The sequence below is a fragment of the Alosa alosa genome, chromosome 24 (assembly GCF_017589495.1).
Source record: "Alosa alosa isolate M-15738 ecotype Scorff River chromosome 24, AALO_Geno_1.1, whole genome shotgun sequence".
NCBI classification, from domain to species: Eukaryota; Metazoa; Chordata; class Actinopteri; order Clupeiformes; family Clupeidae; genus Alosa; species Alosa alosa.
The window spans coordinates 12734482-12747807 of NC_063212.1; the positions used below are offsets into that span (position 1 = coordinate 12734482).

A 13326-nucleotide genomic window follows, 5' to 3' on the forward strand; every position below is an offset into this window, starting at 1 on the left:
GTGTGTGTGTGTGTGCAGGAGATCTCCTTTCAGGTAGATGGAGCAAAGAATCTAAGGGTAGTGTGTGTTACCCCATCGGAAAATGGTAAAGAGGACAGGGTGACGGGTCGTGGCTCACTGAAGGTGTGGACAATGAACACACACACACTTGCACACACACACACACACACACACAACCTAATAACAAAGGTTGTGCAATTGCACCATTCTTATCTACTTCCTTTCTCTGTGTGTGTGTGTATGTGTGTGTGTGTTTGAGTGCGTGCACTCTCGCACAATGTCCATTTGTGTGTGACACAGCTTGACCCTGCCATCACCAAAAAGTGGAAGAAACTGAACCTGCCCATGGGCCAGCTGGAACTCAGCCTGTCAATTATGTACTCGCCCCATCCCCTGGACCCACCAAGCTCCACCCTCCCCCAGCAGCTGCCAGTGTTCTCCATTCCGATTGAAGTGGTGGCTCAGTAAGTCAATCATCAAGTCACTGGCCAATATCATGGAAGAGACAACTTAATAAATTAATTAATTTGAGAGTAAATATCCAAGTTGAGGGGGATTTTCATGATGACGTTAAGTCAGTAGGAACACAAAACACAAGGGGCCCTAATTTAAATGTCAAGTGCAAAGTCTTAAGTCTTATAATTAATCAATTAGCGGATTTAACACCATGTGCAAGACTTCAAAGGAAAGATCCGGAGTTAAAACATGCTGGGAGTACAAACTTTCGCTTGGGAGCAAAATTACATTAATCGGAGGAGTTTTGAGCGAGACCGTTGTTTGTATTAGCAACAAAATGGTTCATAGCCTGTAGCAACGGGCATGTAGACATGTCAAAAACAATTGCTATTTTCAAACACCTGACCAGCCTCAAAATAGCACTTTGGTGGTAGTGTACATGTAGGGTCTGTACAGACAAACTGCAATGTGGTGAACTTGGAAGGCAATGCATTGCCTTAGCTTACTTTGTGTTCCGGTAGCGTCAAATCAGTGGGCACCTTCGACTACAGACCCACTTCACACAAGTCAGACAGACAAGCAGATAGATGCACTCAAAGACACACACAAACACACACACACACACACACACACACACACACACACACACACACACACACACACACACAAACATACACTCAAACACACACACACACACACTCAAACACACTCCAGACAGTTTCTCACTACTCGTTTGGTGAGTATCGGGGTGAGTCAGTCTTTGCAGTTTGGACATGTTGGGCAGCTGGGCAGTGAATGGGAAGAGGAGCACACAGCAGAGAGTGGTTTCATCAGAGCGGAGCGTGAGGGTTACGTAGCAGGAGGAAACGGTTGACAAATGCAGAAGTGAGGCAACAGTGGGCAGTTGAGAGGAGGGGAAAGAGAATTCTCATTTTAAATTTAATCCAACACGTGTTCACCTGCCCATGTGAGTGTGGGGTTCTGTGAGTGCATGCGTGTGCAATTTGTATGGTGTATGTGTGAGTGTGTGCATGAGTGAATTGAAACTTTCTGTGTGGTGATTGTAATACTCTTGACAAAAAACATATTGGGCTACATTTTGGCAATCTAAAACACCTGGTCACTGGCGAATAGCTTACTGTAATTAAATTTAGTGAGTTGTCCAGTCCACATTGGGAGTGGTTTTGTAATCAAACGTTATCAAACGTTGCGGATGGCACAACAAGGCGTTCCTATGTTTCTTAATCAGTCATGTCATGGGTGTGTTTTGTTCATTTAAACCAATGAGAATGACATATGTCATTCCCTTTAACAGCAAGCAGCGTAACTTCAAACAGCGCATCTGTATTTTGATAGTCATTTGGGGCATTTGAAGGAATCTGCTTGCCAGACCGTGTGGAACAGGTATTCCACTAAACCATGCTTTACTAAAACTTAGCAGAGTATAGCCTACACGCATCTGCATTGTCTATTATTTGAACTCATTGGCAAAGTGAAACTAACTTCACCATGGTGTCAGTCAATGACAAAACAGTTATACACAGTTAATTACTTTCACTATTGACTGACAATGGGTTTCCATCGAAAACATAGCCTGGAAAAAGCAATGCTTACCCTAATAATGTTCGAATGACTGAATAAAAAAACACATCTCATGACAGTGCCTCTTCAGCTGTGTTTCATATGTGCCTCTTGCCTGTCGCCTAATCACTTTTATCCGTCATTACCAATTTGCAAATGATGACTAATAACTACTTATTGTGAGATGTATTTCGGAATATCTTTATTATAATTATGTTTCCCATTGTAATTGTGTAATTTGTAATGTTTTGCATGGATGTGCGCTGGTGTGCATTCCTGTGGATGAGAGAAGCAGGGTACATTGTGCATCCGTCCATATCACTGTTGATTGTGCTCTTAAAATAACATATAAACATCGCCAAAGATTTCTGACCAGGTTTCTCTTGGTCAGTGGCGTAATGATTTTTAGAGGGTGTAAGATAGGAATTTTGGATTGTGCACTGGAACACACCTTCTGCCACACCCCTGGGCGCAAAGCTTAAAAAGCCGAGACTAAAATAGGAATAAACTTTGCATCGGATCGGGATAATAATCCGCTTAGTGCCAGGTTTTTTGCTTCGTGAAAATAGGGCCCATTGAATTGAATAGTATTTATGGAGTTACACAATTTAAGGAATAGTCCTTTATGCTATGCTACCAAACATTTGAGACAGTTTATTTCAGTGGTCCCCAAACTTTTTCTTCTGAGGGCCAGCTCGCTATGCCTGGCTCTAAGAGAGGGCCAGAGACTCGGAGTATATCAGTAACCATAAATATCTACTGAAATTTAATACCATTGTTAGCTGTGTTTATATTGCCATCATGCCATATCAGTGTAAAATGTAGCTCAAATGAAACTACAAATGAAAATACTAATAAAAACACGTAAGCATTCCCAAAAGTATTAGCAGGGAGTCCCAAAATTATATTTTATTCAAAATGTGGGAACTCTGAACTCTGTGTCTTTGCCTACACAGCTCAAGTTGTGAACAAGCAATATCCTACAAATAATTTAACATTCTCAAACTATGAGAGGTTTATGAAGTGCTGACAAAAAACATCTGAAATGACCACTTTCACCTTATGAGAACTTTGTGAATTTGAATGAACAGTTGAACGAGTGGATAAAAAATAGAAATAATTATCCCAGAAACCCAGAAATAAGACTTGAATAGAAGTTAATTAGTTATTAACAATTAATTGATAAACTTTTAGAATACTTTGAGCACTGATGCAGTCAGCATAGGCCCTCTTGCATTGTTTGCAGGTAGCCCTACATTTCATTCCGTTTTCGATGGCAAACGCAAAACAGCGCCAAAACAACCACCAGTGGACAAAAAGAGTATTACATGTGTACAGTTAAGACTCGCCATAGAGAATGAATGGGGGAAATTACGGAGGTTATAGTTTGACGATGTCGTACTCCCGTGCGGGCCAGATGCTATATACCAAGGACATGTTTTGGGGGGCCACCCAAAATGAGGTGGCGGGCCGTAGTTTGGGGAACACTGGTTTATTTGCATGCATCGTGTGTGTGTGTGCAGGCAGGAGGGTGTGCTGGTGCCCCAGGTGGTGCGCTCCTGTGCGGAGGAGGTGGAGAGGAGGGGCCTGCAGGAGGAGGGCATCTACAGAACCTCCGGCTCCGCCAAGGACATCCAGCTCCTCAAACACACATTTGACACAAGTAAGGGGCTGTGTGCGAGTCTGTGTCTGTGTTTGTGTGTGTTTATGTGTGTATATGTGTTGAATTTGGTGCACTTTTGTAGTGTGCCGGTAAATTCTGGGTTTCAAACTTGAAAAAAGTAAAATAGTAGTTTGTGTGTGATTAACTAATTTATTATTTGTTATAGTTAATTTACATTGTGTGTTGTGTTTTGACAATAAATTACCTTAAAATAGTAGCCTGGCTAACGTCAGACCTCATCTCATTGAGATGGGGTCTTAGCCTAGAAATCTAGACGCACCCTAGCGGCGGCAAATTAATTTGCTCAGCCTGTACGTCTAGTATCAAACCATAGGGATTTCTATTGGCTGACGCCGTGGACTTCATCCAATCACAGCGCTCTATTTTGTTAGAGAGTCTTAAGGCAGGCTTAACAGGATAACGACAGTCCTGCGACTGTGAACAAGGAAGGAAGGTGGCTATGGCGAACGAAGAGCGGTTGTTTGAATCAGCGTTGGCGTCAACTCTGGAGGAGTTGGACTTGTGCTTTTCTTTGAAAGTTGAGCAACACAATGCACTTAAGTCATTACTTTCGAAGAAGGATGTATTTGCCGTTTTGCCGACCCGGATACGGATATGGTGCGTAAGCGCTGGCCTATTGCATGCCTAGGCAGTTTGAAAGACAATTCTCTGCCCGCCCCTTGGATTAAGCGAGGTGAATGGTTCGATTCCAGACTATACATTTCAATGATATAGGATGGCCCGCCAGGCTAATGGGGTCTTAGAACTACACATTCATTTTCTCGCATTTGAGACGTGGTTTACGAATGCCCAGAGCCGTTTATGGGCGCTACGAATGTTTATCAAATGCACTGTACGTAGCTCATAAACGCTGGGTGGGTCGTCATCGTCTTGCTGTCCCCCCTCCGTTCTGTGATTGGTTCCTTTGTTTTGGTGAAAATCGGGTCCATGGAATCCAGGCTGCCTAGCAGTGCGAATAAAATCGTGTGCAAGGCAGCATGGGAAAACCCAGGCTATTTAAATAGCCAAATTAGGCTAGATCCAGATCAGTGTTCAAATTACTACATAGAAATGTTTATGGGATTTCTAGCCTAGTTGGAGAGGGAAAAAAGTGAAGATATCCACACACTGTCTTCTTTGCTCCTAGTGTGATTTAATAAGTTCAACTTTTCAACCACTCAGGTCTTCGTCAGATACACCATTACCTGTTGCAATATATCTGTGCGTGCATTCGTACATTACGTCTATTTCTTTGATAGTTAACATTATTTACTACCACATAAGCTGCTATTATTATTAGGACTCAACACACTTTGGTGGCTGTGGGCTTTAATGAGCGCATTTCGGATCACCTATCCTACATCTAGGCAATAATTATTGAACAAATTGCAGTCTACATGCCATGATAAACATTACCAGTACTGACCGAATATTAAATAGATCGTTTGCAATTTATGGTTTAAGTTATACAAGTGTGAACAATGTGCTTTCATCACATTAGCACACTATGCTTACAGTCATTATGTCTCGTCAAAATTCACTGATGAAGGAAGGTTGGCTTTATCCCAGAATAAACCACATTTGTTTCTCTTAGGCTTTAGGCCTAGTCTATAACTGAGGACAGTGCCAGATCAGACTTACTTGTCGCCCTAAGCAAAATCCTGCTAAGGGGCCCTTGTACAGAGTGTGAATTACCCCACCATAATTGGGGGGTACTGCTCCTTCAATTCTTCGATGACCATCATGGCCCATTACCATATCAATCCCCACCGTGATCTCCAAGTGCAACATGTGTTGTGCAACACACATACAAGGTCTAAACATGCGACAAACTAATAATCAGTAGGCTACAGAATATTTCATCGTTCTTATACTGTATATCCAAAAGAGAACTGTTTTGATCATCTCTGCCCTCATCGTGTTGTCTCCCTGCGGCCTGCTCACAGCTTTTATCCTGTGCCTCTCCTGTCTGCTGGGTACCCCTTTCCTTAACACATATGAACAGTGTATAAAACCTAACTGCACCTACACTTTTAATGTAATTGTTTGTAGATCTTAGTGTTAATATTTCCTGCTTACTCTTTTAGCACCAAAAAAGTGCCTGATGTCTGTGTGCCCTTTCCTTTTCCTAAAGTGTCTCTTTGAATAAAAAAAAAAATAGTTTCATTAAGATAGTAGGCTATCAGGGTTTTCAGATGAAACTACATTTATCAAATTAAAAATATGAAATAATTGAATGTAAAAACAATACCAACCAATTAAAAACAAATTCAAATACTAGCACATATTTAGCCTAGGCTACTTGGGTCTTTTTATGTTTCCACAGGTTTCACTATTATGTAGTCTTAGCTACATCAGACCCTCTTGTGCATACCGGTAATATAAAAACACAGGATCTGTGCCAAACTAATTTCAAAAGGGCACAATAATTTATTCAAGATAAACTGAGAATGGACACCTAGGCTATGGAGTTCATCTCCTTGGAAATGGCAATCGATTTTACCTCACCACAATGTAAAGGTTTATTTAAATAGAGAATTAACTTGCTAACTAACCTTGGTAACTAACCAAGGTCCACTTTACTAGCCTCAGTGGGTAAGTAAGTAGCAGGTAAATAGCCAGTAATTCAATGTATGAAGAGGTGACATGAGCTATGAAAGAACAAAACACGTTTATAAATGAAGGTTGTAAAATAAAAAAAATTCAACAAGCTAGACGTCAGTTAGCACATAAGCACATAATTATGTTATGTGCACATCAGCAGCAAACCGAATTTAGCCTACTGGAGGAGTTTACCTAGCGTTTTGTCATTCAATGTTGACACTTGCTCAGTTGCTTCTAGCGCCACGGTGGTTAAAAATGATAGTACGGTCCACAATAGGGGTGTCTGAAATCGCTTTACATTTTTTCACAATATCATAAAAATGATCTGACCCCCCAAAACTGATATTTCTGTCTCTTTGGGGGTACTGGGTCTTCATTGGGGGGTATAGTACCCCCCAGTACCCCCTGTAATTCGAACTGTGCCCTCGTACCTGAACTCTGAGGGCCAAAATGTAACCATCTTTTTTACAGTCGCATCTGACACCTCAGTGCTCCCAAAAGAATCATCCCACCCCATTTTGGATGCTTACAGAAGTCACCAATAGTGTTTTGGCCCATAAAGGGCTAGGAGAAAGAAAAATAATCGTGTGTGAATCACCTTCAAGCTATAAATGCCCTAGGGTCTGGGCTGCTTGCTTTTGATGCTTGCTGTAAATATATCCTTCAGTTTTTTCGAAGTTCAGTGCCGTTATACTACAGTAGGCTACAGTGCAGTAGCCTACAGTAGTATTTTCATGTCCAAAATACTGCATTTCTGTAGTGAAGTACAGTACTATGCAGTTTTTTGTAGTTTTTTGTGGCCACAATACTGCATTTCCTGCAAAAGAACTGCAAATATTTCCTCCAGAAAACTACCATATTTCCTCAGAAAACTGCAGTTTGACACTTGAAGTAATGCAGTTTTTTTTTTTTTTTTAAGGGTCTGGTTGTGCTAGTAGCCTACTGGCTGAGGCTGACTGTTCTTTACCTGTGTCTGTAGTAGGCTACTTGCCAAAGACATAAAATACTGGACTGGCTCCACTGATTCCCTTCAATATTTGAGTAATATATTTTAAAACCATTTACTTGTTTTAGAAATGTATGAGAAGACTGAAATCACCGATTAGTTTAAACTCGCATCCTCGCAGTCCTCGCATGTTTTCGCATGTTTCTGCTGAAAAAAAAACTACTAGTTTCATCTCAAGCTGCACGTTATTATGAACGCATTTAAAGATGCAGTTATTTTTTTCAAAAATGTAGCCAGTCGCCGGCATTCAATAAACAGAATATGCGATTATATTTCACGAAAGGCTGGAAAGCAAGCCGCAGACAGATCAGGAGATTCACTGCCTTGTTAGGTAGGCTAGGCCAGCAACTCATGCTGGAGAGATGCAAATAAACAGATCAATTTAATGTAAATTATTAGAAAAATAATTATAATTATCTAAAAAATAGATTATTTGTTGACATCAAACAGGAAGTTTACTCGACTGCTGTTCCAGCTGTTCATTCTCATGAAATTTCTTCCGTTTATCATGCCCTGAAGGGTAATTTGGTTTCTTGATCATCTTCTTAATGTATGAGACACTGTCGCTATAACTGTATACCTGTCGCTAGCTTGAGTTAAGGGGAGACAGGAGAGGGGGCCTTTATTAACTTGTGGGGCCCTACGCAACTTATGTAGTGTGCGTATAGGTAGAACCGGCCCTGACTGAGGAGATGAACTTGGCACTGATCATGTAGTGGGGTTTTCCATAGCCTATTTGTTAACCTGACGTTCTTTGAACTCTTTAAAGATGTTGGGATATGTCTGTGAGGTGCTTAGCCAAGTTCTATGTGTAGTCTACTTCCCTTTGAATGGCTTTGAAACATGTTTTACAGACGGGCGTTGTCTACCTTTTGGCTTGTCTTCACTATCTGCGATGTATCCGAAATAGTTTAAGATTTCAGTTTGACCTTTTGTTTCATCCACAAGCTGAGGACTGTCATTTTTTTTGCGATGGTATGGTGATACCTTTCTAGTATCAGTACACCGTGCAACACTGTGTGCGTGTGCTTTATCATGGATAACATCACGCACATCCTCGTGAGGAGCATTTTGGAAAGTTATCACCACTTGCATTAAGGTAGTGATGGGTTTAGGTGTGATGAAATTTGTCTGGCAATTCACAGTCTGTTATCAACTACAGATAGAGACTCCTTCCTTTTGACATGCACTGTTTTGGCCACAACAAGCTGTTGCTCCTCTAATCTGCATTCATACTGTACTGTAACTGTGTTATGCATTCAAATATATGTAGTTTATTGAAGCTCGTCATACATGTTATTAGTTGAACTAATTTGTTATCTCTCAACAACATCTTGTCATCTTCTCAATCTTTATCACTCCTCTCCGTCTCTCACTCCCTCTGTAGACCTGGGTGAGGCTCTGAAATGTGTGAGGTCAGCTGAGGTCAATGTGGTGTCCGGGACGCTGAAGCTTTACTTCAGAGATCTGCCGGAACCACTGTTCCCTGTTGACCATTATCATAGTCTAAAGAAAGCTCTAGGTACAGTAAACAGGCTCTCTCTCTCTCTTTCTTACACACACACACACACACACACAGACAGATACGCACGCACGCACACACACACACACACAGACACACAGACACACAGACACAGTGCATACCAGACACCCATTTCCCCTAATACTTTGTGTAATACATCAGTAGACATCAACTTCTTAGTATCCATGTAAGTTTTCAAGAGGAAGCTTATGTGCCAAGTTTGTGTGTGTGCGTTCAAGCCGCTCATCTTTTGGCTTTTGTGTATAATATCCTCTGCCAGATCTTCCTGACTTGAGCTCCAAGCAAAGCACTCTGCAGAACATCCTGGAGTCGTGCCCGGATGCCAACCGTAACACCCTCCTCTACCTCTTCCACCACCTTAGGAGGTCTGTCTGTCTCTTTCGTTTCTCTGTCTCTTTCTGCTTCCCTGTCTTTCTCTTCTCTTTCTTTCTCTCTTTCTCTTCCTCTTCTCACTGCTGCCTGTAATATGTATTTATACTGTCACTTCCTGTCACTCAGTTACTTCTCTCTATGCCTCTCAATGTGGCATTTCTCTGTTTGGGTCTAGACATTTACATTTATTAATTTTATCCAAAGCGACTTATAGCAATAGAATAACATTTAAGCTAACAGTGCAGAGGAGACCTTAGCTAGTCATTACCGCTGCATCTGTCAATACAGACAATACAGTTTTCACCATTCAATTTTCATTTGAATTTTTATTATTTTATTTCGTTAGGGACAATTACAATGTACATGTACCATGTACAATTTTTAACATAAATGTTGCCATTTACAATTTACATCTGCAGTCCCTAGGCAAGGAAAGATTTTTGTTAGGTTACGATGCGGAATTTGCAAATGTGCTGTGTGGATTGACAACGTATTTGAAACGACGCTTTAAAATGAAAGCGGAATAGTGTGGATGTGGCCTGTGTGTCGGTATTCATTTCCATCCTTCCAGCTCTCTCCCTCCAAAACAGTCATTGATCTTATCCCATCATATGAACATTCTTTCAAATGAGATTTGTATTGGAAATCAAATAGATGTGAGTACACTATTTCAAAATGTCCCATTGCCAACCAACTAAGTTGCCAACTAAGTCCCCCCCCCCCCAGTATATGAAAAAAAATCTCTGTTTGTAATCAAAACTTTTCCCCACTCTCTTTCCCTTCCTCTTTGGCGGTTTGTCTCTCCCTCAGGGTGGCTGAACGGGTGGATGTGAATAAGATGTCCATAATGAATTTGGCCACGGTGTTTGGGCCAAGTCTCTTGCGCCCCCCTGTGTCACGAGTGGACATCTCAGAGGAGGTGGTGGTACAGGTCAGTCAGATGTCTGTCTGTGCACTGTGTGTGTCTCACACGTCACTTGCACATGTCCTGCAGTCCTTCGTTAGACCACTCCTAAACCTGAGATACATTCAAATTCCTTGAACAGAAGCGAACATGTTTTCTCTGATCAGATGAGTTTGGACGATTTTTTGTAAACATTTCAGCTCAACGATAGCCCCCCATCCAGCTTCCAAGTTCAAGTTCAAGTTTAGGTTTTATTGTCATGTACTGATAAACAGACATTCATCAGTAATCAGCTCAACTTTAAAGCAACACCAAAGAGTTTTTTGTACCTTAAAATAATGTTTCCAAAATCATTTCAGTGGTTCATCAACTCGTTACAGGGTGAACGGCAATTATGCATTCGCTTCACGGCCCTCTATCGGCTATAACCGGACTATGTAAGTTTGCCAGATCGGGTAGCGGATCTGTAGTTCGATGGAATGAGACATAAGAAACTACAAATTTGACTTGCATCTGATGTCGCAATACATCATACTTTTATAAGTCATGCAAAATATTCTACCTTGTCTGTGGACATCGTTATTTACAAAGCCGGTGCTGGATAAACAAATAGCGTGCGTGCGACAGAGGGAAAGTTCTTTGGTGTTGCTTTAAAGAATAATAAATATAATAGTATAATTAAAAAAGGTATATTATTGAGTATTATGTTTGCAGAAGTTTTCGAAAGTTCACATATGTTTGCAAATTTGAACACACTTCTGATTTGGATGGCAGAGAAACCTTGGTTGCCTGAATTGACTAAATCTGCTTTAAGTAAACATTAATAACACTTCTCTGCAGTAACATTCCAGTAATCACCTGCACATTATAATGCATTAAGTAAATCATGACCTTGATGTTGTTTGCAATATCCGATGCAAGTATAGATGCAACTTGGTTTTTGAAAAGTGCTATATAAGTAAAGATTATTATTATTATTATTATTATTATTATTATTATTATTATTATAACGAGATAATGAAATGTTGGATGTATGTATTGAAGCTGTATTTCTATATTCAGTTTTAATGTATTGCAAATGAGTGCGTTGTGTTAATATGTACTGACATACATACACTCTGATAAAGATATGTTTCTGTCATAGGTGCAAGTGGTTTTTTTTACCTGCAGTGTAATGACCTGCCCACTCCTCTCACCTCTCTACCAGTGGATACAGAGAATGAAGAGGAAACCATTATGTGAACTACATTTCCCAGAATTCTTTGAGGTTGAATGTTAAACGTTATGGCATGTACAGTACCTGTATTTATTGATAACCGCCCAATAATGCACCAAAATCGGTCAAGACTACATTCATGTATATCTGTAAACCTAGAATGTCTATTGTAAATTAGTTATTAAACATGTTTATTAATTAAACAGTTTCATATTGTGTGTTAATTATTCATTATAATTCAACTGAAATTCCTGATGATTATAGAGTCTCTGTGTAGAATACACAACTTAATAACATTACTTAGATTTGCAGATTATTGGGTATTTGAAAACAGGTCATAGACAAAGTGTGTAAGGGTCATTTGATGGTGTTTCTGGAGGTCAAAGGTTAAGATTCAGGTCATGTGAACCTCTTAGAGTGAGGCTGACAGGGGCAGAGGTGAGAGGAGAGATGACTGCTATTCTCTAATATTTCATAAACACATGTCTAATTGTTTTTGTGTGTGTGTGTGGTAAAGAGGGTTTTGTTGTCAGCAGAGGAGGGTGGATCTTGCCCCCTTAAAATCGATCGGTTCTGGGTCAAACCCAACAAGACGGGAGTTCACCGTGACATGCCGCCCCCAACCTCCACCGCCGACATCAAAGCTTCAGGCAGGTCCTGTCCAGTCCCTGGGCCACAGCTGGGTGTAGCCGTAGCCGTAGCCTTCCTCCCCTGTCTGCTCTGCTAGCCACCTGGGCCACGCCACATCAGGCCTGGGCTCTTTCTCCAGTTACCCAGCGCCGACTCCTCTTTGATCCCTTATCCGAGCCCCCGTTCCTCCCCGCACCACCACTCCCACTGAAATCACCAGGCTCAGACAATCCAGATGAGGGATGGATGGAGAGAAAGGAAGGAATGAATGAATGAATGAAAGAAAGAAAGAAAAGAAGAGAGGGGTGGGAGGGGGGGCAGGGGGTTATGGTCCGGCGGTGTCAGGTGTGTGCTGTAACAACATCCAGACTTCACCGAAGGCCACAAAGAAAGGGATGTCGGCGACCCGAATCAGGGGCCTCCCCTGCGACTCAACTCTGGGGGAGGGAGTGTCGTAAATCACCTGTCCTACACTCCACGCCGGGCTGGCAAATGAAGGTTCCTGTTGCAGACTACAAATGTAAAAACAGTTAAGGGAGCGAAAGGAGGAGGGAGAGGAAACAAGGGCTGAGGGACCCTACAAGTCCCCGCAAGAGAGAGAGAGAGGGAGTAAGAGGGATGTAAAGAACGGAGAGAAAGTGAGGGGAGTAAGAGCGAATGGAAAAAGCACACATCAGTGATAGCCATGACCAAAGACTTCATCACAGCACTGGCTTTTCTCCAGACAATGGAATTTTAAAAAGGGGATTTAAGCTGGAGACACAGACCTTGGTCTATATGGAGGGAGGAAAGTCAATTGTCCCTTAATCTTTGTGTGAGCTGTACAGGCCTTTCATCTGTTTCCCCCAAAAGCAGATTGGGATTCAATACCATCTGTTCAAATCTCTGAAACTTTTCCAAAACAGGACTTGAACAGAAAAAGTTGACCAACTGGTCTAGGTGAGGAATTCTAGAAAGCTTTCTTAAAATGTAGGAACTCTTAGATGACCCTACTGACACAACCATCTAGATAGATAGATAGATAGATAGATAGATAGATAGATAGATAGATAGATACTTGATCCCCAGGGGAAATTCAAGACTAGGATCTATACTGATCCTTCCATTTGTCTCATTGGACGCATACTACCCTATGTTGATGAAATGCTGTACTGTGATTCATGCTTCCCTCAGATTTTTCCACCCTGGCACCAGGTTTGAAAAAAGTGTGCTTTCCGGCAGTGCGTTTACAGGATTCGTTTGGACGATCGGCCAAGACGATGCAAAACCTGTGCGTTTAACCCAAAAAGCGTCTCTGTGTGGACGGGGCCTGAGATTCTCTGAGGACTTCCTGAAGTGAGTGCACACTGGC

The 13326-nt window shown here is 41.5% G+C and overlaps 1 protein-coding gene across 3 annotated transcripts in view; it reads left to right on the plus strand.

The window, feature by feature from the left end:
* si:dkey-33c9.6 (active breakpoint cluster region-related protein) overlaps window positions 1–11548 on the plus strand; it is a 33921-nt gene extending 22373 nt beyond the window's left edge. For all 3 annotated transcript variants that reach the window (XM_048236981.1, XM_048236978.1, XM_048236980.1), the window contains exons 16-22: window positions 19–123; window positions 301–464; window positions 3561–3700; window positions 8698–8832; window positions 9113–9218; window positions 10036–10156; window positions 11274–11548. In XM_048236981.1, the coding sequence (XP_048092938.1) occupies window positions 19–123; window positions 301–464; window positions 3561–3700; window positions 8698–8832; window positions 9113–9218; window positions 10036–10156; window positions 11274–11408 (906 nt within the window). In that variant the 3' untranslated portion in view covers window positions 11409–11548. The remainder of the gene's footprint in view (window positions 1–18; window positions 124–300; window positions 465–3560; window positions 3701–8697; window positions 8833–9112; window positions 9219–10035; window positions 10157–11273) is intronic.
* Window positions 11549–13326: the final 1778 nt, after the last annotated feature.